Here is a 26,703-nt window from a genome sequence, read left to right on the forward strand (position 1 = left end):
ATATGGGGAGAAATATAGTGTTACCAATATGGTGTTCATCTGCTGCATTACTAGACTTCTTTTTAGTTGCCTTAATTTTTGCTGGCATTTTACTTTTATAGGATATGGTTTATTGTGGTAACAGAAGGATAAAATGCATAATAGGAAATCTTCAAGATTTCCAGGAGATCCTCCCACGAAAGTTCTTAGTAGAAATGCCATCAACCTCTCCCTAGTTATAAAGTGATATAAAGATTCTAGACCAAAGGAACATGATCAATTGCTTGTATTTATCGAGTTCCACTTTGGAGTATTGTTGAAGGCAATGCAAAGATTAAAGCTCTCCTGTTCTTGGAGAGAATCCTTGTGTACAAATATGCACCTGTGATGTCTCCCATAATAATAGGAATTAATATTTACAAAGTTTCGTTGAATAATCCACATAGCAGTGCAGGAGCCAGTATGTTGAAATGAGCAGAGATAAATGCTTTCCTGTACTTGGACGCAATCCATGTGTAAAAGTATGTGGCTCTGATGACTCCCATAATAATAGGAATTAATATCTACAAAAATAATTGAGAAATATTGTTTCTATGTAATGGGGTTTGGCCCTGTGTAAGATTAGTAAATATGGGATATACAGGATTTCTATTCAGATAAACGAGTATGTTTCGAATTCTTGTTTTCACATGGAAAGTTTTGGCTTTTTCCTTTTTCAGATTTCATATGGTTCATTTGAACCAGCCACAAATGATCAAATCAAAATTGCTTCCTTCTACCGCATGGTCCCCAATGAAGATCTTCAGTGCAAGGGAATTATCCAGTTGCTTCTGCATTTTGGATGGAAATGGGTCGGGCTCATCACTCCAAATAATGAAGCTGGAGAACGTTTCTTGCAGATCATTGAACCAATGCTTTTCCAGAATGGAATCTGTTCAGAATTCACAGAAAAAAATGAAGACCTTCCGCATTTCACTGGAAACATACTGGATATGGTGGGTGACACAGGGATTTTGTCCCCACCTTTCATGTCAAGCAAAGCAAATGTGGTTGTTATATATGGAGAATCTATTTTGTGGCTATCTATTACTATAGAGGTAAGGAATATGATTCAGCTGATATTGCCTCCATCTAAGAGGAAGCAACGTGTAGGAAAAGTATGGATTACAACAGCCCAAATTGATTTCTCATTAACATTTTTTAAAAAACTTTTTGAAATAAATATACAAATATGCCATGGTGCTATCTCCCTTGCGATTCACTCCAAAGAGATTCAAGACTTTTCAGACTTTCTGAGGAGTGTAAAGCCTTCTGGGGCAGATGCGAATGGTTTTATCAACGATTTCTGGGAACAAGCATTCATTTGTTCACTTTCAAATTCCACTACTTCAGCAGACACCTGTACTGGAGAGGAGTTGCTGGAGAGCCTCCCTGCACCATTTTTTGAAATGAGCATGACCGGCCACAGCTACAGTATCTATAATGCTGTCTATGCTCTGGCACATGCCTTACATATTAGGTACTCATCTGAAGCTATTAGCAAAAGGATAAAGGGCGGAGACAGACTCTCTTCTCAGAATGTAGAGCCTTGGCAGGTAATGTTTCCTCTTATAAAGTGTTCCTCTTGTAAAGTATTCAGTGTTGTGGGCTGTATTTATATATAATGTGAGTTGGCATTCAACTATGAGTAAATAATTAAAAGTAATAAATACAGTGATACCTCGCTAGACGAATGCCTCACAAGATGAATTTTTCGCAAGACGAATGCGTTTTGCGATTTCAATGGAGACTCGCAAGACAAAGTTTCCTATGGCACGCTTCGCAAGACGATTTTTTTTCGTCCCATAGGGTGCCTCGCAAGACGAATTTTTTATTCATCTTGTGAGGCACCCTATTGGAAACCACACTTCAATGCGTTCCTATGGGAGCCGCTTCGCAAAACGAATTTTTCGCTATACGAAGCGGCTCACGAGACGAATTAAATTCATCTTGCGAGGCACCACTGTACATGAAAGATTAACCTTAAATTATTTTATTTCCTACAGTTATACTAAACAGATTTTAGATTACACAGGCTTTCATAAGTGACACACAAGCAGCAACTACTTGACAAGTTAATAATTGTTCTAAAAATACACTGCTATTTAAACATTTACATTTACAAATACTGATGTACCCCACAAATGAGCTCCCAGGGGTCCTAACACTCATCTCCCTCCACTACTTTCTGGACATGATCCAGAAGGAAGGAGCAGAACCACTGCATAACAGTGCTTCCAACTCCCAGCCCTCCAAGATGGTCCAGGAGGATAGCATGGTTGACAGTGTCAAAAACACCTGTAGCCTTGTGCCTCCATTATGTATCTTCCTGGAGGCCTCTTGACTGCTGAGCTTATGCTGATTCATGATTTCCCTCTCTTCCTGTATCTCCTACTCAAATTTGGATTCCCTCCATTGTGAATTGAAGTGGTGAACTCCTGGAGGAAAATAACTTAAATCCTTCTAGGAAAGCTATGTTGGATTTTTTTGAATAGTCAAGTTACTTTAGAGCCAGTCTAATTTAAATACTGTCTGTTTAAGAGAAACAGGTGCCGGTGATTTCTGTTAATTTGCTTAATTATAATGCTAGTTTGCTGTTAATTCTTGGGTAGTTTAATGGGAGTTATGTGGGAGGTTTGGAATGGATTGAAGATTGGAATGTGGGTAGATAAAGTTGCTAAGAGAGAAAGCATTTATCTTTAGTTTAAAGTCTCTTTTGAGTCAGTTTGTTTTTCAGTTAAAGAAACCCAACCGTTTTTCTTCTGTATACTTTTACAAGTGTACAGCTAGTAAGGGGTTTCATATAAGGGAGATAATTCCCTACGCTCTTGGTGGTGCTTTCTTAGCCAGGTCAACTTCTGACTGCGTATACTCTGCATGATGAAGCGTACTTTAAAGGGCCGCTGGAAACTGGGATATATGATTTAGATTAAGCAAGTTTCAATACCCAGTTTTCTCCAATATTATTCATGTGTGTGTGTGTGTGTGTATATATATATATATATATATATATATATATATATATATATATATATTCCAAGAAGCTATTTATCATTATAAGTCTATTACAACATTTTCTAGGCCTTCTGATTCTCTTTCTACCTAGCTCCACGCATTGCTGCAGAGGATCTCATTCAACAACAGTGCTGGGGATGAAATCACATTAAATGAACATGGAGAATTAGCTGCTGGCTTTGATATTACAAACCTGGTCGCTTTCCCAAATAATTCCTATGTCAGGGTCAAAGTTGGAAAGCTGGATCCTCAGGCCCCTCCTGGAAAAGAGCTCACCATAAATGGGGATGGAATTCAATGGCACAGAGTCTTCACTCAGGTAAGGAAATCACTGCACACAGGTGGGAGGGTGTTTAGTTTTGCCACTTGAGGTGAAAAGAGAAGTGCTGCTGCCACTACTAATAATGCCGCTACTAATAATTGTTTTAATAAATAAACAAATGAATCACATCATCATCAAAAAGAGCAATTATTTTATGTGTTCTTTATATGTCACACCAAGAAGGACCAATGGCTATCAGACAGTGTTGTCCAGCATGCTTGGTTCTCCAGTTAGTAGCATTAGATAGAATGCTAACATTATAATCTTCTGACGCCTCTTCAAACTCTAGTGTCGAGTTGGAATGATAGAAGCAGGGGTGTACGTAATTGTTTGTCAGGTTGGCCCCGGCCACAGGCCCCAGCCCAGGGGGAGCCCCCCAAATCATACCTTGCTCAGAGTAGCTAGGAGCCCGGCTATCCATTCATGAACTCCATGGGCACCATGGGTTGCTGGGCAAGGCATGCAGGCAAATCTCAGTTTCTTGGTGGTTTATTCAGCTGCTGGCATTGGCCATCAGAGCAGCTGTGTGGCTCCGCATCCCCGGTGGGCCTGTGGAACTATTATAAGTTTGAGCAGAGTGCCAAGCAGAGCTTGAAGGGAAGAAAAGAGCGGGAGAGGGAGAGGGGCAAGAGAAGGCTCATCTCAAAGCCTCAGTGGAGGAATCCAGTTGCTTGTCATAGTCCTGTGCTGCCAGACACGGCTGAGCTCAGTGGAGGGAGAAGACAGCCAACCAGCCAAGTCTTCCATGGTCTCTCCTGACATTGGAGGTGCTGATATATCTCCTTGCCAAGGGCACAAGCGAGCCTAGGTACACCTCTGCATAGAAGGCATCAATATCCTCACAAGCAGTTCTGCGTTTTACTAGAACTAGGTAAAGGTAAAGGGACCCCTGACCATTAGGTCCAGTCGTGACCGACTCTGGGGTTGCGTGCTCATCTCGCATTATTGGCCGAGGGAGCCGGCGTATAGCTTCCAGGTCATGTGGCCAGCATGACAAAGCCGTTTTTTTTGGCAAACCAGAGCAGCACATGGAAACGCCGTTTACCTTCCTGCTGTAGCGGTTCCTATTTATCTACTTGCGTTTTGACATGCTTTCGAACTGCTAGGTTGGCAGGAGCTGGGACCAAGCAACGGGAGCTCACCCCGTCACAGGCATTCTAACCGCCGACCTTCTGATCGGCAAGCCCTAGGCTCAGTGGTTTAACCGCAGCGCCACCTGTGTCCCCTTTTACTAGAACTAAAGGTGGCAATATGATTGTTCTTGCTTTGAGAATATATATTGGTAAAGAAAAACAGCCCTGGGAAAAGTACAACCACAGCTGACATCTGAAGGAGAAATATTCAGTACTTCCGTCCAGAAAGGCATTATTATTATTTTTTAAAAAAAAATCAAAAGTTATGTATTAGATCTTCCTGAATTCCATTAAACCTAGATAGATAGATATAGATAGATAGATAGATAGATAGATAGATAGATAGATAGATAGATAGATAGATAAGAGATAGATCTATTTATTTATTTATATTGTTTATTTATTGGGATATTAACTTAAGATAGTTCTCTTTCGGATTCACACTAATAAACATTTTTGGAACATTTTAATGCCCACATCCATTTTCCTTCCAGAATTGTTAACCAAATATTTGCCATATCCCATCCCAATTCCTTGTGTATCAAAATATTATTTTGCATATATTGAGAGTATTAAAATGATCTTTGCTGCTTTAGTTTAACAAATGTTTCTGATTTATTCAATACTAGGCTTATCAGCATTAGTTGCCTACAAAAGCATATACATTTTAAAAAGGTCATTGGAAAAATGTTGGAAATATTTCTTTTTGAAAAAGTCCCACCTTATTTTATGTACACATTGTATTGTAGTTACCTGCTTTTTATGAGGTTGGTTTTAGAAAGCGAGTCCATCACCACCCCAATACATCTGCGCAGAGCACCATCTTCGCTGCCTTTTTTCAATGGTATAAGTGGTAGGGCCATCCAAATTGGAGCAGAACCAGAGTAATTTGCTACCTCCAAATCCCAACTCCCTGAACCTCACTAAGGGGACATCGATTTAAATTCCTGAAGCAAAGGGCATGAGGCTGTAGTTCCATAAAAAGAAATAACCAGTAGTGTATTAGATCAAATTATCTCATCATCATCATCATCTTTATTGCACTAGCCAAAGGCCATGGCATCATTCACAATGGGAACAAAAAGAAGAGCAACAATAAGCATAAAAACCATAAAAACATCAAGCACTGCAGATACAATAAACCACAATCACTTCTCCTAAAAATTATTTGTTGCATACGATAGAATAGCAAGGGGTTCTCAGGTAGAATGTGCCAGCTTAAACGTCCAAATCACCTTTGCAATTGACCGCTATTTTATCTAGTTCTTTTCTCCTGATCTTCTTAGCTGCCAACACATATAGTGCTACTTTATAAGTTTCACTTAGCAGCCATTTCACCCTTTCCACCTTGTTCGAGTGTGTTCCATTTGTGAACAGGGGTTTTATAAATCGGTCTCTTGGTTCTATATTTTTCTTTCTTTCTTTCTTTCTTTGGCGATCACTCGTAGCTGAGTAAGATTCTACATATAGTAAGGTTCTATATATAGCGGGCATTGCAATAAATAGTGGTACATGTCCTCTACACAAGGTTGCCCACACAGACAAAGTCTCTCCTTATACTGCACTTTGCCGTACCAACCAACCATCCACCACCGCCGAGGGCATCGATTGGAATCGTAATTCTGTAAAAAGCAATTCTTAGTACGGCAAGTGGGAGCTTTGTCAAATAACTAGCTCGGATGTGCTCTGTTTTGATAAATGGGAAGCATGGTGAACTTTTGGTGGTTAAATCCTTATCTGCATCAGACCTGAAGAGACAATCTCTTAAGTGCCTCTTATCCATCTTCATAATCACCTGAAGATCTTGTAATTGATATTGAGTCAAGAGGCGTTGAATGCCATCCTTCCAACCTTTGGTCGGTTCCCGTTTTGTGTGGGCCATAGCGGGGAATCTCTCCTCTGAGAGAGATTGAAGTCTTTTCACATTGTTTAGACACAGTCGGTTCTAGCCCTTATTGTTGTCACATCCGCTTCCACAAGGAGAAGAGCACCTGGGGTCCCATTGGAGAGCGAGAGCACTTTCCTGAGGAATTTGTTCTGCACTATTTCTAAGGCTTTGTTAGCATTTGGATCCATGGCCCATATCACTACTCCATGAAGCATCTGGGAAGCCACTTTACTGGCAAAGATTTTCAACACAGGTTCCAGTAACTGGCCACCCACCGTAAAATAGAATTTCATTAATGCCCCACAGGCTTTCTGCGCTTTGAGTTTCGCAGCCTCGATATGCCCCTTCCATGATAGTATCTCAGTGAAAAGAACTCCCAGATACCTAAAGGAGCATATCTGTTCGAGATTCTGCTGGACCATTTTCCATTTGAAACTGGGGCTACGCTTCCCAAAGACCAAAATTTTGGTCTTGGAGTATTTCATGGCGAGCTCTTCCCGCTTATAATATGAGCTGAAAGCTGTGAGCCGATTATCAAGACCTAATTGGGAGAGTGATAAGAGCACCACATCATCGGCGTACAGCAGACATGATATCTTCCTATGACAAATTGATGGAGCAGGGGATTGCGCCTGTGTTAGATGTGGCGCCATATCATTTATATAAAAGTTAAAAAGTGTGGGAGCTAATATGCAGCCTTGTTTCACACTTTTTGATGTCTTAAATGATTCCAACAGGATTCCCCTTGTTGTTGTTGTTGTTCTTGTTCTTGTTTAGTCGTTTAGTCATGTCTGACTCTTCGTGACCCCATGGACCAGAGCACGCCAGGCACTCCTGTCTTCCACCGCCCCCCACAGTTTGGTCAGGATTCCCCTTAGGCCCACTCTAACTCGTGTTTTACAGTCCGCAAATTAATAATAAGAGTCGTAGGTCTATATTAACATTTTAGAGTTTCTTCCATAGTCTATTACCAGTACAGTGGTACCTTGGTTTAAGTACACAATTGTACTTAACCTGAAGCATACTTAACCTGAAGCAAACTTTCCCATTGAAAGTAATGGAAAGTGGATTAATCAGCTCCAGACGGGTCCACGGAATACTCAACCTGAAGCATACTTAACCCGAGGTATGAGTGTAATTGGTTCCAGAAGTCCATACTTAACCTGAAGCGTACTTAACCTGAAGCAAACTTTCCCAATGAAAGTAATGGAAAGTGGATGAATCCATTCCAGAACAGGTCCGCGGAGTACTTAAACTGAAAGTACTCAAACCGAAGCATACTTAAACCAAGGTATGACTGTAGAGTATTAGATCAAATTATCTGATGGTTGTAGCAATGGTCAATCTAGGTATGAACATTGTAATCTTCTTGTGTTTATATGATTCTTAGAACTGTAACTTTTTCTCCCACTGTATGTGTTGCTTCGGCACATATGGATCCTACATTTAACATTTCAGGCCCTCCTACTTACTGATAGATCACCTGATGTTAGATGAATCCCTGAAACATTTTCTTAATCTTAACCTCTTCATGTCTCTTTGGATAGGTGCCACCCCTTTCCTTATGTAATGCCAACTGCCTTCCTGGTTATGAAAAGAAAAAGAAGGAGGGGAAGAAGTTTTGTTGTTATGATTGTGATCCATGCCCTCGTGGGATGTTCTCAGATGAGAAGGGTGAGAGATGACACATTAGCATATACAAGCTATTTTAGTAAATTCTGAGCAAATCAGCAATGAGGTTTGCTCTGTATGGTCTCAATTAATATTGTTAATTAATCATATTAGAATAATCTCCCTTCTGTCTCTGTAAAAGCTGCCACTATGAAGAAATTATCTTAACCTTCAAGAGAGTATACCATGAGGATTTGACATTAATCTGTAATGTAAAGATTTTCCATCGCTGTATCTACGTTCATTGATATTCTAAACCAGGCACCCCCAAACTTGGGGTGTTTGGACTACAATTGTTTTGGACTAAAATTCCCATCATCCCTGACCACTGGTCCTGTTAGCTAGGGATCATGGGAGTTGTAGGCCAAAACATCTGGAGGGCCGCAGTTTGGGGATGCTTGTTCTAAACATTACTGTATATAATATTATTTAATGTTTAATGCATTTTCTCATTGACGGTGGTTCACAGCTGTGCTGCCACATTTCAATAACACATTTTAATGATGTACACCATGAATATAGATCCACCCCTCTGTTTTGATGCAACAAGAAATAAAATTTCTACATGTATTCTGTTCCGGAAGACACTAAACTTTTACTTTTGGGGAAAGGAGGATGGAATAGAAGTGGGGGACTTTTATCTAAGAACAAGGATCTTTGGGGACAGGGTTTAAATCTGATAAAAATCACCTCTCTTGCTTCCAAGTTTGCAGCGGTAATATTTCTCTCATTTAATCTGTGGTTCTAAGAAAATGGAGGAGGATCACTAAAAGCATATTTTCTCCATATAAGAAATGTCTTAAGCATAGTCTGGATTGTTTACAATAGCCATACAACTTTTTTTTCAGGGTTGGAAACCTGTGCCAGATGTCCTCCAGATCAATATCCAAATGAAGACCAGAATCACTGCATTCCCAAGAAACCAAATGTCCTAGGCTTTGGTGAAACTTTGGCCATGGTTTCAACTTTCTCTGCACTTTTATTCTCTCTGATCACAGCTATGGTACTTGGCATTTTCATTAAGCACCGGGACACTGCCATCGTCAAAGCCAATAACAGAAGCCTCACTTACATTCTCCTCATCTCCCTCCTCTTGTGTTTCCTTTGCTCTTTGATGTTCATTGGAAAGCCTAATAAGGCAACCTGCCCACTCCGACAAACGGCTTTTGGCATGGTCTTCTCAGTGGCCCTCTCCAGCATCTTGGCCAAGACTATTTCAGTGGTTTTGGCATTCATGGCTACCAAGCCAGATTCGAAAATCAGGAAGTGGGTAGGCAAAAAACTGGCTTACTCCATTGTCCTTTCCTGCTCTGTGATTCAAGTAGGAATCTGTGCCTTCTGGCTGGCAACCTCTTCCCCATTCCCAGATGTGGACATGCACTCAATGACTGAAGAAATTATATTCTTATGTAATGAAGGGTCCTTTCTCATGTTCTATTGTGTTTTAGGATACATGGGTTTCCTGGCCATTATCAGCTTCACAGTGGCCTTCTTAGCCAGGAAGTTGCCAGACAGCTTCAATGAAGCCAAGTTCATCACCTTCAGCATGCTGGTCTTCTGCAGTGTTTGGTTCTCCTTTATTCCCACATACTTGAGCACCAGAGGAAAATACATGGTGGCTGTGGAGATCTTCTCCATCTTGGCTTCCAGTGCTGGGCTCCTGGCTTGCATATTTTCCCCTAAATGCTACATTATTGTGGTGAGGCCTGAGTTGAATAACAGAGAGCAGCTGATACGGAGAAAGATGTAAATAACAGAATAGTTTGCTGTTTCTGTGTTTAGACTACCGGTATGTAGACTGTTGGCATGGTGATCTGACTGTGGTTTTCCAAGAAAGGTAGTTACCTGAAAAGATCAAAATAACAGAAGATATCGTCCTATCAATTATGTTCTTGGTATCCAGCATAGTTGGGCCTAAGTTATATTGAGTTGGAGTACCCATGGCTTTCTCTGGTTTGGGTTGTATGGCACAGAATGATCTAGGGCTGTTGGGGACAGATATCACGCAATAAGAGGAGGCAGGCAGCATGCTGGAAAACCTGTTTGTAGTTTGAGACCATAGTCTGATCATCAACTATGTTTTCCATGGAGAATGTAAAAGCCTCATGCCTCCTGATTCTCCTCCCTGACTTTTACCCCACACCAAAGGATTGATGACCCTTACAATCTGCTGCTTTAATAAAAATATCTTTAATAAAAATAAGATTTTTCTGAGCTACAGCCCAGTAGTACACTTCTTTCGAGGTGGATAAAAATACACAGGACTGTCAGCTTGGGTTGCCATATTTCAAGAAGTAAAAAATCTGCAAACAAAAGTTGTTGAGATTTTTAGCTTTTCGCGGGGGGGGGGGGAGATTCACCCAAATAAGGCAAAAAAAATACTCATCACCATTATTGTCATCAAACTGTCTTACGGTGAAAACCAGTATTTGATAAAAGCATGTGAATAAAATAAGGCACATAGGACTTAAAGAGGAAAGGGATAATAGCTAATAGTTAAAAGTGATTATGACTCACATAAACTTAAAACAGATAGAAGCAAAAGACAAGCAGTTAAAAGCGACTATAAGGGAGGGAGCATGAAGTAGCACATGTGTTACTCAAACACACACTTCCCAGTTCTGATGGCAAAATCCTGGACATTTTGCAGATTTTCCACAATTGTACTATGTACTATGCTTCTGAATGGCCAATGGGTTGAGTAGAGTAGGTTGTCTGATTTAAGGAACAAAACTAGGTACTGTTTACTGGAATGGGTTTAGCAAACAGAAGAGGTTTGTCATCACATATGAAAGAAATGACACTTAAGAAATGTGTGAATTACCAGCCCAACCATAATCCTTACACACACAAATTCTTTTAAGAAATGAATGGAAAGAGACAACTTCCTGTGGAATTTAATTCTGTAAAATCATGCATCATGATGTTACATAGGAGAGAGAATATAAAAGAATGTGTTATAGGAAGAGGATTGATGCCTACCCATAATTGGGTGGGTTTTTTTACTAATCAATTTCTTGCCTTAGCCAGGAGGTTGGACTAGATGACCTTAGAGATACCTTCCTATTCCTTGATTCTGTGATGTGACAGATATGTTTAGTTTGGCAGTTCTCCTAATGATGATGCACCGAAGAGTCCAAAAACATTGCACAAATTGTTATCTCCCCTGTAATTATTTAAATTATTATAATCAATCCACCTGGCAAAGCTTCAAAAGGCAGAATGTGAAATAAAAAATCAAAACAGGCTCTGCTATTTCAATCTTTCCCCCTTTTTCATTGTAAAGGACATATTTCAAATCACTGTAGCTTATTTAGGATTCACTGATTTTTTTGTGGCAGTGTTGAAGTTAATGAGAAGGTGGATACATGTCCATTTACATACTGCATTGCCAGAGTTTTCTGTCCCCAAATCCATCCTATTCAGGTCAGGCTGATGATAATAACAATATTGTAGAGAGATAAAGGAGAATATATGTGTAGAATGATATTTGTGATCAGGATGTTTTTGCCACTGCTGCTTCCTAATATAGTGCCCCAAGTGCATACTGTTGTTTGCAGTGGAAATAATCCTGTGGACATTACACATGAGTGGTATGAAGGAGGTGACCTTGTCATTGGTGGGATAGCATCTCTTATCCATTACATATTCCCCAACCTTTCCTTCAAGAAACACCCTTCTCAGGAATTAATTGACATCCCAGTGTAAGTAAAAGGTCGTTAACATTATTTTATGTGTTCTTTATATGTTTATATCTTACAGGAAAGTACTTTGATTGCTTGGAGGGGGGGAGAGTTTTAGAACCTCTTAAAAAAGCAAATAGACTTTTTTAATGAGGAATAAACTTACATAAACTGTAGACTATGCCTAAATTGTCAATTAGAGGTGAAGAAAAATTCACATTTTTCTGGAAAGACACAGTGAAGAGAGAGCAGGAGTAAGAAAAAGCAGGTGACATTTTTAAAAAAATATGCCCTCTAACATACAGCCAAGCAGTGAGGTAGTCAGGTTTGTTGCCTATATACAAATGTTCAGTTGTTAATTAAAAAACCTAAAAAACCACAAAATACAGAGCCCAAAGTAGTCCAAAATAATGCCTGCAGACTAGGTGCATGGTCAGTAAATGGAGAAAGGCAATTCAGTATAAGCAAGTGTAAGATTAGGTTTATTCAGGTTTATTCAGGTTAAAAATATTAATTTCATGATAAAATGCATAGCATTAGAACTAGTAGCAATTGACCAGGAATAAGACCATGGAGTAGTAATGGATACCTCAGTGAAAATGTGCACCCAGTGTGTAGCAGCTGTGAAAATGTATAATTCATCCTAGCAAGCAGCACTCAATGGACTGAAAACAGAACTTCAATACTGTATCATAATGCAGTTATACTAATCTCTGGTGTGACCACACTTGGAATATTGTGAACAGTTCTGGTCATCTCGCCTAAAAAGAGATATTGTTGGAAAGGCTTTATATATTACATTCAGAATGATAAAAGGGATAGAACATCTCCCCTTTTTAAGTTTGAGAAAAGGCATGCAAGAGGTGACATGATCAACATGAATAAGATTGAGTATGATGTGGAGACAGTCAGTAGGGAAAAGTTGTCTCCCTCACCCAGAATACTAGAACTCAGGGAGATTAATTAGGCTGTGTTCATTAGAGAGTCAATCAATTGAGAGCCAGAGTGGACCACAACATTTTAAATTTCAGTATTCAATCAGTTAAAGCAATACTGTCACAGGAAGAGGGTTGATCCTGGAAACACATTTCACAGGTGTCAAATGTCAGGGTAAAGAGGTATATCTTCAATGTTTCCTGAATGCTAGATAGTGAATGTGCCAGACATACTTATGTGGGGAGGGAATTCCACACCTTACAGGTTGCTACAGAGAAGGCCCTTAAAACTTCTTAAAAGCCAGACTGAAAAAGGATCCAGATATTCAATCTCTGCCAAGCATCCCAAAATGGAATATTTGCCACTTGGCAATGGTTGTTTAACATTTCCTGATTCTGGGTAATTAAGTAAGGTAGGTAAGTAAGTCTCTGAACGAGGGGACACCATCCCCTGCTTCAAGGAAGATGGTGTCTCTCCATCCTCCAACAAGGCTTTGATCAATCCCCAGACTTCCTCAGTCAATTGCCTACATCTTGTTTTAAGAAACCAAAATAGAGATGGATAGGCAGGCAGGTGAATCTTTCAGTTCTGAATTTCATGCACTGTTTAATTCCCCCATGAAATGGTAACTCACTTCATTTGCAGGATGATAACAAAGTTCTACCAACACATCCTGGCCTTGGTGTTTGCTGTTGATGAGATCAATCAGAATCCCAGGATCCTGTCCAATGTCACTCTTGGATTCCACATCTATGATAACTATTTTGATTCAAGGATGGCCTACCAAACCACTCTGGATCTGCTCTTTAAATCACATCACTTTGTCCCCAACTACATATGTGGCATTCACAAAAACGTAGTAGGAGTCATTGGAGGACTTAGCTCTGACACCTCCTCATCCATGGCAGATGTCTTACGTCTTTACAAGATTCCACAGGTAGAATATGGATATTAAAATAAATGTGGATATTTCATGCTGTAATTCACTCTTCTCTCCTTTCACTAGGAAGCTGTTGATTCATAAATAGGAAGTTGTAAAATGGAAAAAGCAAAAGGGTTGCAATATAGGAATATATGGGGGGGGATTAATACTATGAGTACCCGATAAGGCATATGAGAGGACCCAGATTCAAAAGGATGTGTGTTTAAGACAAGTAATGGAAGATTTTTCCAAGGGTGCCAGTTTGACAAATGGGACATCTTGATGGATTCAAATTACATCAATCTTGAAAACATTACCCTAGCTGCATGAGAGGTACCAATCCTAATTCATGGTGTCAATATTCACTTACAAAGGCATAAATAGCTCAGGACATATTGACTAGAGAGAGGGGAGAAACGTGTCTCTGTTAATTCTCAGTGGTTTCCAATACCCTCAACCATGGTGTCCTTCTGGAACAGCTGTTCGAATTGTGAGTGGACAGCACTTCTTTGAGATGGTTCCAGTCCTATCTGGGTGATCATTCCCAGAGGCCTGTGGAGCCTTCCATTTGGGTTCCTTATATCCCAAGCTGTTTAAAATCTACATAAAACAACTGAGTGGGGTTATCCAGAGTTTTGGAGTACATTGTCAGCAATATACTGATAGCACATAAGTCTACTTCTCTTTAGATCTGCAGGTGTTGCATTGGGTGTTCTGGACCAATGTCATGCCTCAGTAATGGACTGGATGAGAGCCAATAAGCAGAGGATCAATCCAGATAAGATTGAGGCACTGTTAGTTGGTGGTTTCCTACACCAGATGAATGGGAGATGAATGGCCTGCTCTTGCTGGGGTTACATTCTCTCTGAAGGAGCAGCTAGACAGCTTGTGGGTACTCCTGGATCCTTAGCTGTTGCTTGAGGCTCAGCTGGCTCAGATAATAACCCTTGTCAAAGGGGTGGATCCTCTCAGCTCTCAACTGTGAGCTTTTCTTTTTTTTTATCCCAGTCTCCCACCCATAGAGATCTTCCCTTCCTTGCCTTTCACACAGGGTACTTCACTAACCATCCATTACCTTTATGTGTGTTGTTGTTGTTGTTTAATTGTTTAGTCGTTTAGTCGTATCGGACTCTTCTTGACCCCATGTGTGTATAATCCTAATAATACCCCAGAGTAGAAGACAGCAGAGAGAGAGAGAGAGAGAGAGAGAGAGAGAGAGAGAGAGAGAGAGAGAGAGAGAGAGAGAGAGAGATGAAATAAAAGAGGAAAGCCCCCATTCCACCTGTCATAAAAATGCTTATTCAAAATATTCACTCTAGGATGACATCCAGCTGTTCTTCCTTCTGCAAAGCAGCATTTTCCCAGTCTTCAGACTCACATGTCCAGACCAAATTTAACAGCCAAGACTTGGCTATCGGTAATCACCACACAATTATCTCTGTCAGCAAGCTGTGCTTCTCCCTGGAAGCATATATAACTATGAATGTCTCTCTCCCTGAGAATGTCTCTCTCCCTAAGAACTATGGAATTTCCTGCATGGGGATGTATGATGTTATTCAGCATTGTTGATTTTCAGAGGTTAATTGAAAAGACTGTTTTGTGCTGTTCTGCTGCATTGTTTAAGTTCATCTTAGTTGCTTTAATTTTTTGGGGGGGGGGCAATGATTGCCATGCTATTTTTGTATTTTACTGATATATGGTTTATTCCGGTCACAGATCAACAACGTACATACTCCTCCGGAGATCTTCTGGAGTTCCCAGAATACCTTTTCAGGAGGGTTCTTAATAGATGGAGTATCAACTTCTCTCTACAATCACTATAAGGGTTATAGTTATAGAACAAAAGTGCAGGATCAGTGGTTTCTGTTGCTCCAGCTCCACATTGAAGTTTTGTTGAATCATCTACTTTGTGCAGAAAGCATTAACAACCAGCAATAATAAATGCAGCAAAAATTTGGAGACAATCAATGTGTAGAAATGCGATGACTCAATAATATTAAGAATGAATAGCTACAGAATTTATTAAGCACAATTATTTGTGTGCATTTTTCTATGCAACGACATTGGTGTCCCTATACATTTGGTTAAATAAGATTTATATTCAGGTAAAATGGGTGTATTGTGAGTTCTTGCTTCAACTTGGACAGATTGGCTTTTTCTTTTTTTTTCAGATTTCATATGGTTCATTTCAACAAGCCATGAATGATCAAATCAAATTCTCTTCCTTTTACCGCATGGTCCCTAATGAAGGACTTCAGTATCAAGGAATTATCCAGTTACTTTTGTATTTCAGATGGAAATGGGTTGGGGTCATCACTACAGATAATGAAGCTGGAGAATATTTCTTACAGACTATTGAGCCAATGCTTTTCAAGAATCAGATCTGTTCAGCATTCACAGATACGATTGAGTACCATCTGCATTTCAACAGTAACATGTGTGATATGTTGGGTGATGTGGTGCGTTTCTCAAAGGTAATCAGAAGAGCTTTCATACCGAGCAAAGCCAATGCTGTTGTTATATATGGAGAAAGTCAATCTATTGCATGGCTGTTAAATGCTGCAAGTACAATGATGGTAATTCAGGGATTATATAATCAACATATTAAGTTACCTGAAGGGAAAGTGTGGATTACAACAGCTCAAATTGATTTCATATTAAATATGTTTCAAAAAGATTTAGACTTTAACTTACAAATGTTCCATGGTGCAATCTCCTTTGCTATCCACTCCAAGGAGACTCACAGCTTCCAAGAATTTATTCAGCATGTAAACCCTTATTGGGAAGATGGAGATGGTTTTATCAAAGATTTATGCGAACAAGCATTTGGTTGTTCAGATTCAAACTCCACTGCGTCAAAATATGTTGATGGCACATGTACCGGAGAGGAGATGCTGGAGAACCTTCCTGCACCATTTTTTGAAATGAGCATGACCGGCCACAGCTATAGTATCTATAATGCTGTCTATGCTTTGGCACATGCCTTACAGATCATGTATTCAGCTAGAAGCATCCACAAAAGAATAGAAGGTGGAGACAGACTCTCTCATCAAAATTTGGAGCCTTGGCAGGTAGATTTTCCTGATATAAAGCATTCAGTTTACAAAGTGTTCAGTGTTGTGCACTGCCTTCATTGTATTATGTGCATTTGCAATGCACGATAAGTAAAGAAATAGAAGAATAGACCTCGATAACTGAACATAAACTTTAATTAATGTTGTGGTATCCAAGTTGGGTATTAGAAAATGAATAGAAATCATTTAAATGACATATGCTTTCATAAGTAAGAAATTAACAGCAACTCCTGTTGGGTTTATTGGGTTATTGCCTTTGGTTTGATTTTATATTATAATAATTATACTTGAAGAACTAATAGCTCTCAAGTACGGTAACAGCTACTATTTGAACAGTTAGAACTAAGGCTCGTCCTAAATATCAAGTGGCAATTAAATTGACAATTGTTAGATGCCAGGGGCAGTGGGCAGTAACATAATCTGAACCAAATTTTGGTTGGGGATACGGATTTTGTTAAGAAACTTGTGACTTAAATGTGCCTGTCTGTTTTTCCTCTTACCTACTGTAAACAGCACAAATTGGCCAAGTCAAGTGCACATCAAACTGTCTGAAATGACCCTTGCGGCTTTCTGTACTTTCTCAAAACCAGGTGCAGTGTGCATGGAAATTTCTGGTTTCCACGGTAGCTCCAGCACACAGAGCCAGGCTATTTAACAACTGGGGGCTGGGGGGGGGAAGGGAATGCTACAGTGAACTAGCAAAATGCAGGGATGCCCAAAGGTAAAGAAGATGAAAATAAATCACATCCTCCAATCGGCTGCCTTGTGATATTAAACAAAGAAGAAAATATGTAGTCACCCCAACACACATGAATGTCTGCCTCACCCACCCAAGCTTTGCCAACCTTTCACCAGCCTTCTCTGCTGCCACCATCATCAAAAGCAAAGCAGGAGGAAAAAACCACTCTTTTTGCAGTGGAAAATGAAGCAAGTAGTTACATGGTGAGCAGAGATGGTGGTTGCCATAAATTAGATAAAGCTAATTTAATTATTCCTCCAGCTACCACTTTCAAAGGGGTAAACTTAAATTCCCAACATACCACAAAAAAACACAGAGGGATGTGCGGAGAAGGTCTGGGTGGCAGTGATTGAGAAAGGAACAAGCAGTTTTTCTCAGTTCTACTTAGCTGCTTGCAGTCTCTGGGAGCTCATAAGCAGAAGGTCATGAACAGAACTTGTAAACAGGGGTATTTAGCAGGGGAGTTTAAGAAGAAAGCCTGGACTGCTGTCTCTTGGTGTTTGTAGAACCAACAAGACAGAGACGGCGCTTCTGGAATGACCTGCATCACAGAATTTATCTGCCCCTCTGTGGATAGCTGTGAGTCCAAAATGACCCCCAGTCTGCAAACATTTAGTAAAGGTAAAGGGACCCCTGACCATTGCATCCAGTCGTGATCGATTCTGGGGTTGCAGCGCTCATCTTGTGTTATTGGCCAAGGGAGCTGGCATACAGCTTCCAGGTCATGTGGCCAGCATGACAAAGCCGGTTCTGGCGAACCAGAGCAGCACACGGAAAAGCTGTTTACCTTCCCGCCTGACCTACCTATTTATCTACTTGCACTTTGACGTGCTTTCTAACTGCTAGATTGGCAGGAGCTGGGACTGAGCAACAGGAGCTCACCCCGTCGTGGGGATTTGAACTGCTGATATTCTGATTGGCAAGCCCTAGGCTCTGTGGTTTAACCCACAGCGCCACCTGCATCCCCTGGTCCTTTAGTGAAGATCCAGACAAAAAGTATTACCTAGAGTTGTTGAGTTTTTTGCCAAATTCGAGAAAGAAAAGGAACATTTTACAACAATTTTAAAGGGAAATCGGCAAAAAGGGAAATCGGCAAAAGTGACAATACCAACATGGTTTGCCATACCTCCAGATTTCCCTGGACATTTAAAAAAAATTCTGCCCGGACACTGTTCGGGAAATTCTGTACATCTTGCAACCCAACCTTTAGGGACACAGTTACTCCCTTCAGCACTCGGGAGTCCCGCACACACCTGCCTATCTCCTGCCTTTATAGACCTTGTAGTTCTCTTTTCATCTAGGTCTACTCATTCCTGCAGAGGATCTCATTCAACAACAGTGCTGGGGATGAAATCGCATTAAATGAACACGGAGAGTTAGCAGGTGGCTTCGATATTACAAACTTAGTCACTTTCCGAAATGGATCATATGTCAAGGTCAAAGTGGGGAGGCTGGATCCTCAGGCCCCTCCTGGCAAAGAGCTCACCATTAATGCAGACAGAATCAAGTGGCATAGTGGCTTCACTCAGGTGAGAAAATAATTGCACAGGATCTCAAATGGCAACATTCATAGTTATCCAATAAGATGGGGTGTAAGTGGGGGAAGGAAGCTTTTCTTCACTTAATACATAATTAAATTTGTAATTGACTGGAAGAGAAAAGAAAGTTTTCTTCCAAAGGACGTTTCGCCTGTGTAAATATGAATTAGACATTTCACATTACTTACTAATAGATTGCCTTGTGTTAGATTTATATGTCTCAAACATTTTCTTAATATTAACCCTTACCTATATCTTTGGATAGGAACCGCCGCTTTCAGTATGCAATGCCAACTGCCCTCCTGGTTATGGGAAGAAAAAGAAGGAGGGGGAGAAGTTTTGTTGTTATGATTGTGATCCATGTCCTCATGGGATGTTCTCAAATGAGAAGGGTGAGAGGTGCCATTTTACCATATAAAGGTTATTTAGTAAATTCTGAGCAAATTGGCAATGGAGTTTACTCTGTATGGTCTCAATTAATATTGTTTGTTATGTCATGGGTGCAGATGTCAGTTCTTGTGTGATCAACTCTGTGTAGTGATTCAGCATGCTAGCAAGGATATGCTAGGAGTCAAGTCTAACAAGAACAATCTTCTTTATTGCAGTAGGAACTAAACTGGGGTGGAGGGAAAGGACGAGCCTCTTTTATACTCTCAGGAACGGGAGTTGGAGAAAGGAAACATTTAGATTTAGAGTTGGGGTAAGGATCCAAACTATACTAACAAGTTAACCAATAGCAGCAACTGTCACCACACCCGTTTGAATCCTCCTGGAGCGGGAAAGGTAGTTACAGAACTTAACAGTGAGATTCATGTACACAATTTTAAACAATACATAACACCCCTTCCCTCCTAGTTCGCGGAGCACTCAAAATATCTCAAAAATTTGGCGGATGGCATTCCTGTTGAGACCTCCTAGCAACAGGAATGGCCGGTGTCTGCTGCACCGGAACTTGGGTGATGGTGGTGTAATAGGCAGGATGGGCGGTGACAGCATCTCTGGGGAAGTAGCGATGCTACTACCTTCCGGCAGAGGCGTGTCCAAATTGCTGGAACTGTCCTGGGCAGACGGCTGCGGGGAACTGGTACCAGTCAGTATTTCCTCTAGGTCAGACGAGTTCCCCTCACTCTAGTCCCCGTCATTCTGGGTACGGTTGGGGGAACGCCAATGCAGCTGATCTATATGACGTCTCCACACCCGGCCGTTGTCCAGTGTAATGAAATACAAGTCTGGTTCACTGGCGCGGGTGACAACACCTGGCACCCATGCCAGACCTCTGGCGTAGTTTTGTACCCAGACTAGCTCTTCTGGAGCAAGGTAGTGCGTGGTGTCCCTTTCGGCCTCTGGCCGAACTCGAGCAGGCCGGCACGGGTTTTTGTCCGGGTGTACAAAGTCTATGATGGTGACCAGCCGGTGGCCCAACAATAGTTCAGCGGGTGACTTGCCTGTGGCAGTGCAGGGCGTGGCATGTTGCGAGAATAACATCTGGGCAATTCAGGCCGCCCAGTCCCCCTCCAACATGTGTGTGTGATAGCCTCTTTCGCCATACATACCATACCATCTGCTCTGCCTGTCCATTTGATGATGGGTGGAATGGGGCTGACGTTGCCCCCCTAATGAAGTTGCCCACCAGGAATGCCTTAAACTCCTGAGACACAAAAAGCCATTCCATTGTCCGACACGATAGTCTCTGGCAGTCCGCGGGTTACGAAGAGCTGCCTTAACATCCATATGACCGCAGCGGAGGTCATGCTGGGAACTACTACCACTTCCAACCACTTTGAGTAGGCATCCACCACTATCAGGAATACCTTCTCTTGCCAAGGTCCCGCAAAGTCAATGTGCAGATGGCTCCAGGGAGTCCGCGCCTGCTCCCACCAGTGGACTGGTGCCCTAGGTATATCAGACTTCGCTTCTTGACATGAGGTGCACATTCATACCCATTTGTCAATGTCCTGGTCCATTCCGGGCCACCATACATAGCACCTAGCCAAGGATTTCATACTATACCTGGGTGCTCCATGTGGAGCGTGTCCAGCACCCTGTTCCTGAGGGGTTCCAGAATAATCACTCTGTCCCTCCACAGCAGGCACCCCCGGTGCAGTGAGAGCTCATGCTGCCTGGTCTTGAATGCCCTGAAACACTCTGATGGGGGACCCCCTGGCCATCCCCTCCCCACCAAAGCAAGGATACAGGCAAGGATTGGGTCTCTCACTGCTCGGGTGGCAATATCAGGGGCCGTGACCAAAGGGCCCAGCAGGGCTTCTAACATAATGACATGCTCAGCAGGTGCAGGATCCTCGTCAGAAATATGGGCAAGGGCAGGCGGCTTAAGGCATCCGCATGGCAGAGACATGTAGCCTTTCCATGACACAACTCATACTGATACCCATTTAAAAATATAGACCAATGGAGTATGCGGGGAGAGAGCATCTTAGGGGTCTGTTTGTGAGGGACAAATAACCCTAGCAGGGGCTTGTGATCGGTCTGGATGGTGAACGGCTGTCCGTAGACATAATTATGAAATTTCTTAACACCCGCCACAATGGCTAAAACTTCCTTGTCTATTTGAGCATAGTTTCGCTCTGTAGGGGACAGAGTCCGTGAATAAAATGAAATTGGCCGCTCAGTCCCGCCAGGGTCCCTGTGACTAAGGACGGCTCCCAGACCATACTGTGATGCATCGCACGCCAACACCAGCGGCTTGGACTCGTCAAAATGGGCAAGAACGCTACGCTTCGAAAGCATACCCCTAAGTGCGTCAAACCCCCTCTGATGGACCTGGGTCCAACACCAAATACTTTTCTTCTCTAACAATCTGTGGAGGGGCTCCGCAATGGTTGCCTTATGAGGGAGAAAGGTGTGGTAAAAGTTGAGAAGGCCTAAGAAGGCCTGAAGTTCAGTTTTGTTTCCCGGGCGAGAGGCCTCCGCAATGGGCCTTGTCTTGGCCGCTGTGGGGTGAATGCATCAATTTCATAGCCCAAAAAATTGACATTGGGCACCCCAAAAACGCACTTCTCCTTTTTAAGCTTAAGCCCAGCATCCTGCAATCTGGTTAAGACAGCACGGATGCACTCAAGTAGGTCCTGAGCATATTTCTCAGCGATAAGGACATCATCAAAATAGGGCAAGACCCCTGGAAGCCCCCGTAAGAGGCACTCCATAAGCCCCTGAAAGATTCCCGGTGCCACACTGACCCCAAACTGGAGCCTTTTTATGCTAAATGCGCCCTTGTGGGTGACGATGGTCTGAGCCTCAGCAGAGTGCTCCGACACAGGCAGAGTTAACCAATAGCAGCAAGTGTCACCACACCCGTTTGAATCCTGGAGTGGGAAAGGTAGTTACAGCACTTTAACAGTAAGATTCTTGTACACAATTTAAACTAATACATGTTGTTGTTGTTGTTGTTTAGTCGTTTAGTTGTGTCCGACTCTTCGTGACCCCATGGACCATAGCAGGCCAGGCACTCCTGTCCTCCACTGCCTCCCGCAGCTTGGTCAAACTCATGTTCATAGCCTCGAGAACACTGTCCAACCATCTCATCCTCTGTTGTCCCCTTCTCCTAGTGCCCTCAATCTTTTCCAACATCAGGGTCTTTTCCAGGGAGTCTTCTCTTCTCATGAGGTGGCCAAAGTATTGGAGCCTCAGCTTCAGGATCTGTCCTTCCAGTGAGCACTCAGGGTTGATTTCCTTCAGAATGGATAGGCTTCATCTTCTTGCAGTCCATGGGACTCTCAAGAGTCTCCTCCAGCTCCATAATTCAAAAGCATCAATTCTTTGGCGATCAGCCATCTGTATAAAACCAATACATAACATTGTTTATTAACAATAGTAGAATTTCTCATTGATGGTGGCTCACAGCTGTGCTGCCACATTTCAATAACACATTTTAACAGTATACACCATGAGTATAGCTCCACCCCTCTGCTGTGATGCAACAACACATAAAATTTGCACATGCATTCTGTCCTGAAAGACACTAAACTTTTCCTTTTTGGGAAGGGAGGATGGAAAAGAATTGGTGGAAAATTCTCTAAGAATAAGGCACATTGGGGACAGGGTTAAAATCCGATAAAATCACCTCTTTTGCTTCCAAGATTGCAGCTGTAATATTTAATCTGTGGTTCTAAAAAAGTGGAAGAGGATCACTAAAAGCATATTTTCTCCATATAGGAAATGTCAGATTTCATTCATGACTAAATCTTCAAATCATCTAGGCACAAGCATTTGGACTAGACGGTTTGAAACATTTCCTCATGGAAACACAATGCTAAGGGGAACCCTGATTTTTTTAAAAAACAAAAACTCTTAAGTATATTCTGAATTGTTTCCAATAGTCATACAACATTTTTTTCAGGGCTGGAAACCTGTTTCAGATGTCCTCCAGATCAATGTCCAAATGAGGAGCAGAATGAATGTATTGCCAAGAAACCAAACGTCCTAGGCTTTGGTGAAACTTTGGCCATGGTTTCAACTTTCTCTGCGCTTTTATTCTCTCTGATCACAGCTATGGTACTTGGCATTTTCATTAAGCACCGGGACACTGCCATCGTCAAAGCCAATAACAGAAGCCTCACTTACATTCTCCTCATCTCCCTCCTCTTGTGTTTCCTTTGTTCCTTGATGTTCATTGGAATGCCTAATAAGGCAACCTGCCCACTCCGACAAACGGCTTTTGGCATTGTCTTCTCTGTGGCCCTCTCCAGCATCTTGGCCAAGACTATTTCAGTGGTTTTGGCATTCATGGCTACCAAGCCAGGATCCAGAATCAGGAAGTGGGTAGGCAAAAAACTGGCTAACTCAATTGTCCTTTCCTGCTCTGTGATTCAAATTGGAATCTGTGCCTTCTGGCTGGCAACCTCTGCCCCATTCCCAGATGTGGACATGCACTCAATGACTGAAGAAATTATATTCTTATGTAATGAAGGGTCAGTTCTCATGTTATATTGTGTTTTAGGCTACATGGGCTTCCTGGCCACTGTCAGCTTGACTGTGCCTTCTTAGCCAGGAAGTTGCCTGACAGCTTCAATGAAGCCAAGTTCATCACCTTCAGCATGCTGGTCTTCTGCAGTGTTTGGTTCTCCTTTATTCCCACATACTTGAGCACCAGAGGAAAATACATGGTGGCTGTGGAGATCTTCTCCATCTTGGCGTCCAGTGCTGGGCTGCTGGGTTGCATCTTTTCCCCTAAATGCTACATTATTGTGGTGAGGCCTGAGTTGAATAACAGAGAGCAGCTGATACGGAGAAAGATGTAAATAACAGAATAGTTTGCTGTTTCTGTGTTTAGACTACCGGTATGTAGACTGTTGGCATGGTGATCTGACTGTGGTTTTCCAAGAAAGGTAGTTACCTGAAAAGATCAAAGTAACAGAAGAGATTGTCCTATCATTTACGTTCCTTCTATTCAGCATAGTTATATATGAAGTGTAAATGAACTGTGATTATGTGTATGAAAGAAGCTATGGATGGCATTGAACTACTTGAATTTCTACAGCTTCCCTTACTCTACTTCTCCCGCATCCACTTTCCCAATCGGTTCTAAAACTCCTGAGCAGTTGTGGGGATGCTTAAGAATCTGCAGAGAGAGGAAAGGGGAAGGGGAACATTGAAAGCTGCCTTATACTGAGTGAGAGCATTGCTCAATCTATCAGGACAATGCACTAGATTGAGTAAAGTCTCCATCCAAATTATGCTAATTTGGAAGGATTTGGGCATCAGTCATATTGAGTTGGAGTAGCCATGGCTTTCTCTGGTTTGGGTTGTATGGCACAGAATGATCTAGGGCTGTTGGGGACAGATATCACGCAAGTAGCGGAGGCAGGCAGCAAGCTGGAAAACCTGTTTGTAGTTTGAGACCGTAGACTGATCATCAACTATGTCTTCCATGGAGAATGTAAAAGCCTCATGCCTCCTGATTCTCCTCCCTGTCTTTTTACCCCACACCAAAGGATTGATGACCCTTCCAATCTGCTGGTTGATCACTAATGAAAATAAGATTATTCTTAGCTACAGCCCAGTTGTACACTTCTTTTGAGGTGGATAAAAATCCACAAGAGGGTCAGCTTGGGTTGTCGTATTTCAAGAAGCAAAAATCTGGACACAAAGGTTGTAGAGCTTTTGAGCTGTTTTACGAATTCACCCAAATAAAGCATTACTCATAATCATCAAACTTTATTATGGTCGCAGACCAGCATATGATAAAAACATGTGAATAAAATAAGGACTTAGAGAGCAAAGGGATAAAAGCTAATAGTTAAAAGTGATTATGACTCACAAAAACTTAAAAGGAGATAGAAACAAAAGACAAGCAGTTAAAAGCGACTATAAGGGAGGGAGCTTGAAGTAGCACAGATGTTAATCAAACACACACTTCCTGGTTCTGATGGCAAAAACCTGGACATTTTGCAGATTTTCCAAAATTCCCTAATTTCACTGGCCGCTTATTTCGCAGGGAAATTCCTGACATAGGGCAACCCTACTGGCAACTATAGTTTGGACTAAGGGAACTGAACAGAACTCTACTATGCTTCAGAATGGCCAAAGGGTTGAGAAATAAGTGCTATAGAAATAGCACCGTGAGACAGAGTAGGTTGTCTGCTTTACGAAATAGATCTAGGCACTGTTTACTGGAATGGGTTTAGCCAACTGAAGAGGCTTACCCTCACATATGAAAGAAGTCCATTAAGAAATGACTTGATGCTAATTACCAACTCAACCATAATCCTTACATACACTGTTTCTTTAAAGAAATGAATGGAAAGTGACAAAGTTCTGTGTACTTTAATTCTGTTAAATTATGCATCATTTTTGTGTCACTCATTTTGAACCCCAAAATCTATGTATGTATTCATTTATTGTATTTATAATATGTATAATATGTAGATAATCATCCACCTCTTTTGCACCTCCATAAACTAATAGAAGTGGAGCACTTTAAAGTGCTCTTAACTGGAAATCATATGGGTCTTCCACTAGAACAGTGTTGGCCAAAACTGGTCCTCCAGCTGTTTTAGGACTACAATTCCCATCATCCCTGACCACTGGTCCTGTTGGCTACGGATGATGGGAGTTTGGGTAGTCCCAAAACATCTGGAGGGCCAACTTTGGCCATTACTGCACTTTGAATCTCATTTCTGGACTGATCTTGAGTTTGCATAGGAGTCAGGAAATCACGGTTCTTGCCTTAGCAAGTGTGACAGACACACCGGGATCTATTATATGATACATCCCTGGCAGATAAAGATCAGGTCAGAGATGAAGCCTATTTCTCCAAACCACACTTTCCCTTACACCAGAGGTAGCCCATCTGTTCCCCTCCAGTTGTTGCTGGACTACAACTCCCATCCGTTTATAACAGACCATTATTATCAGGGATGAAGGAAGCTGTAATGAAGCAGAATCCAGAGAGAACAGCATTGTCTATCATTGGTTTACACAGATGGGAACACCCTGCCATTCTTCTGAACTACATTTTTTTCTAGAGTGATAGAACAATGGGAGAGATGTCCTCATGCTTGCCACATTGCTCCAGTTAGTAGGGTGGATGGCAGTGTCTGATCAATGTTACATAGGAGAGTGTGTGTAAACAATGTATTATAGAAAGATGATTGATTCCTGCCCATAAATGGGTTATATTACTTAGCAATATCTTGTCTTAGTCAGGAGGTTGGACTAGATGACCTTGGAGGTCCCTTCCTAATCAATTATTCTGTGATGTGACAGATATGTTTACTTGGGCAGTTATCCTACTGAGGATGCACC

At 41.7% G+C, this 26,703-nt stretch overlaps 1 protein-coding gene and 1 pseudogene across 1 annotated transcript; both read left to right on the top strand.

Annotated features, from left to right (window-relative positions):
• The first annotated feature begins 761 nt into the window (after window positions 1–761).
• On the top strand, window positions 762–13,621 carry LOC148684062 (vomeronasal type-2 receptor 26-like). Its single transcript, XM_088654802.1, has 6 exons — window positions 762–1,574; window positions 3,125–3,352; window positions 7,924–8,050; window positions 8,896–9,793; window positions 11,608–11,751; window positions 13,312–13,621. Exons 1-6 carry the CDS (start codon window positions 762–764, stop codon window positions 13,619–13,621), a joined length of 2,520 nt encoding a protein of 839 aa, XP_088510928.1.
• Window positions 13,622–15,822: 2,201 nt separating this feature from the next.
• Window positions 15,823–24,197, top strand: LOC118095576 (vomeronasal type-2 receptor 26-like; annotated as a pseudogene).
• The last annotated feature ends 2,506 nt before the right edge of the window (window positions 24,198–26,703 follow it).

Source organism: Zootoca vivipara, chromosome 12 (assembly GCF_965207765.1).
Source record: "Zootoca vivipara chromosome 12, rZooViv2.hap1.1, whole genome shotgun sequence".
NCBI classification, from domain to species: Eukaryota; Metazoa; Chordata; class Lepidosauria; order Squamata; family Lacertidae; genus Zootoca; species Zootoca vivipara.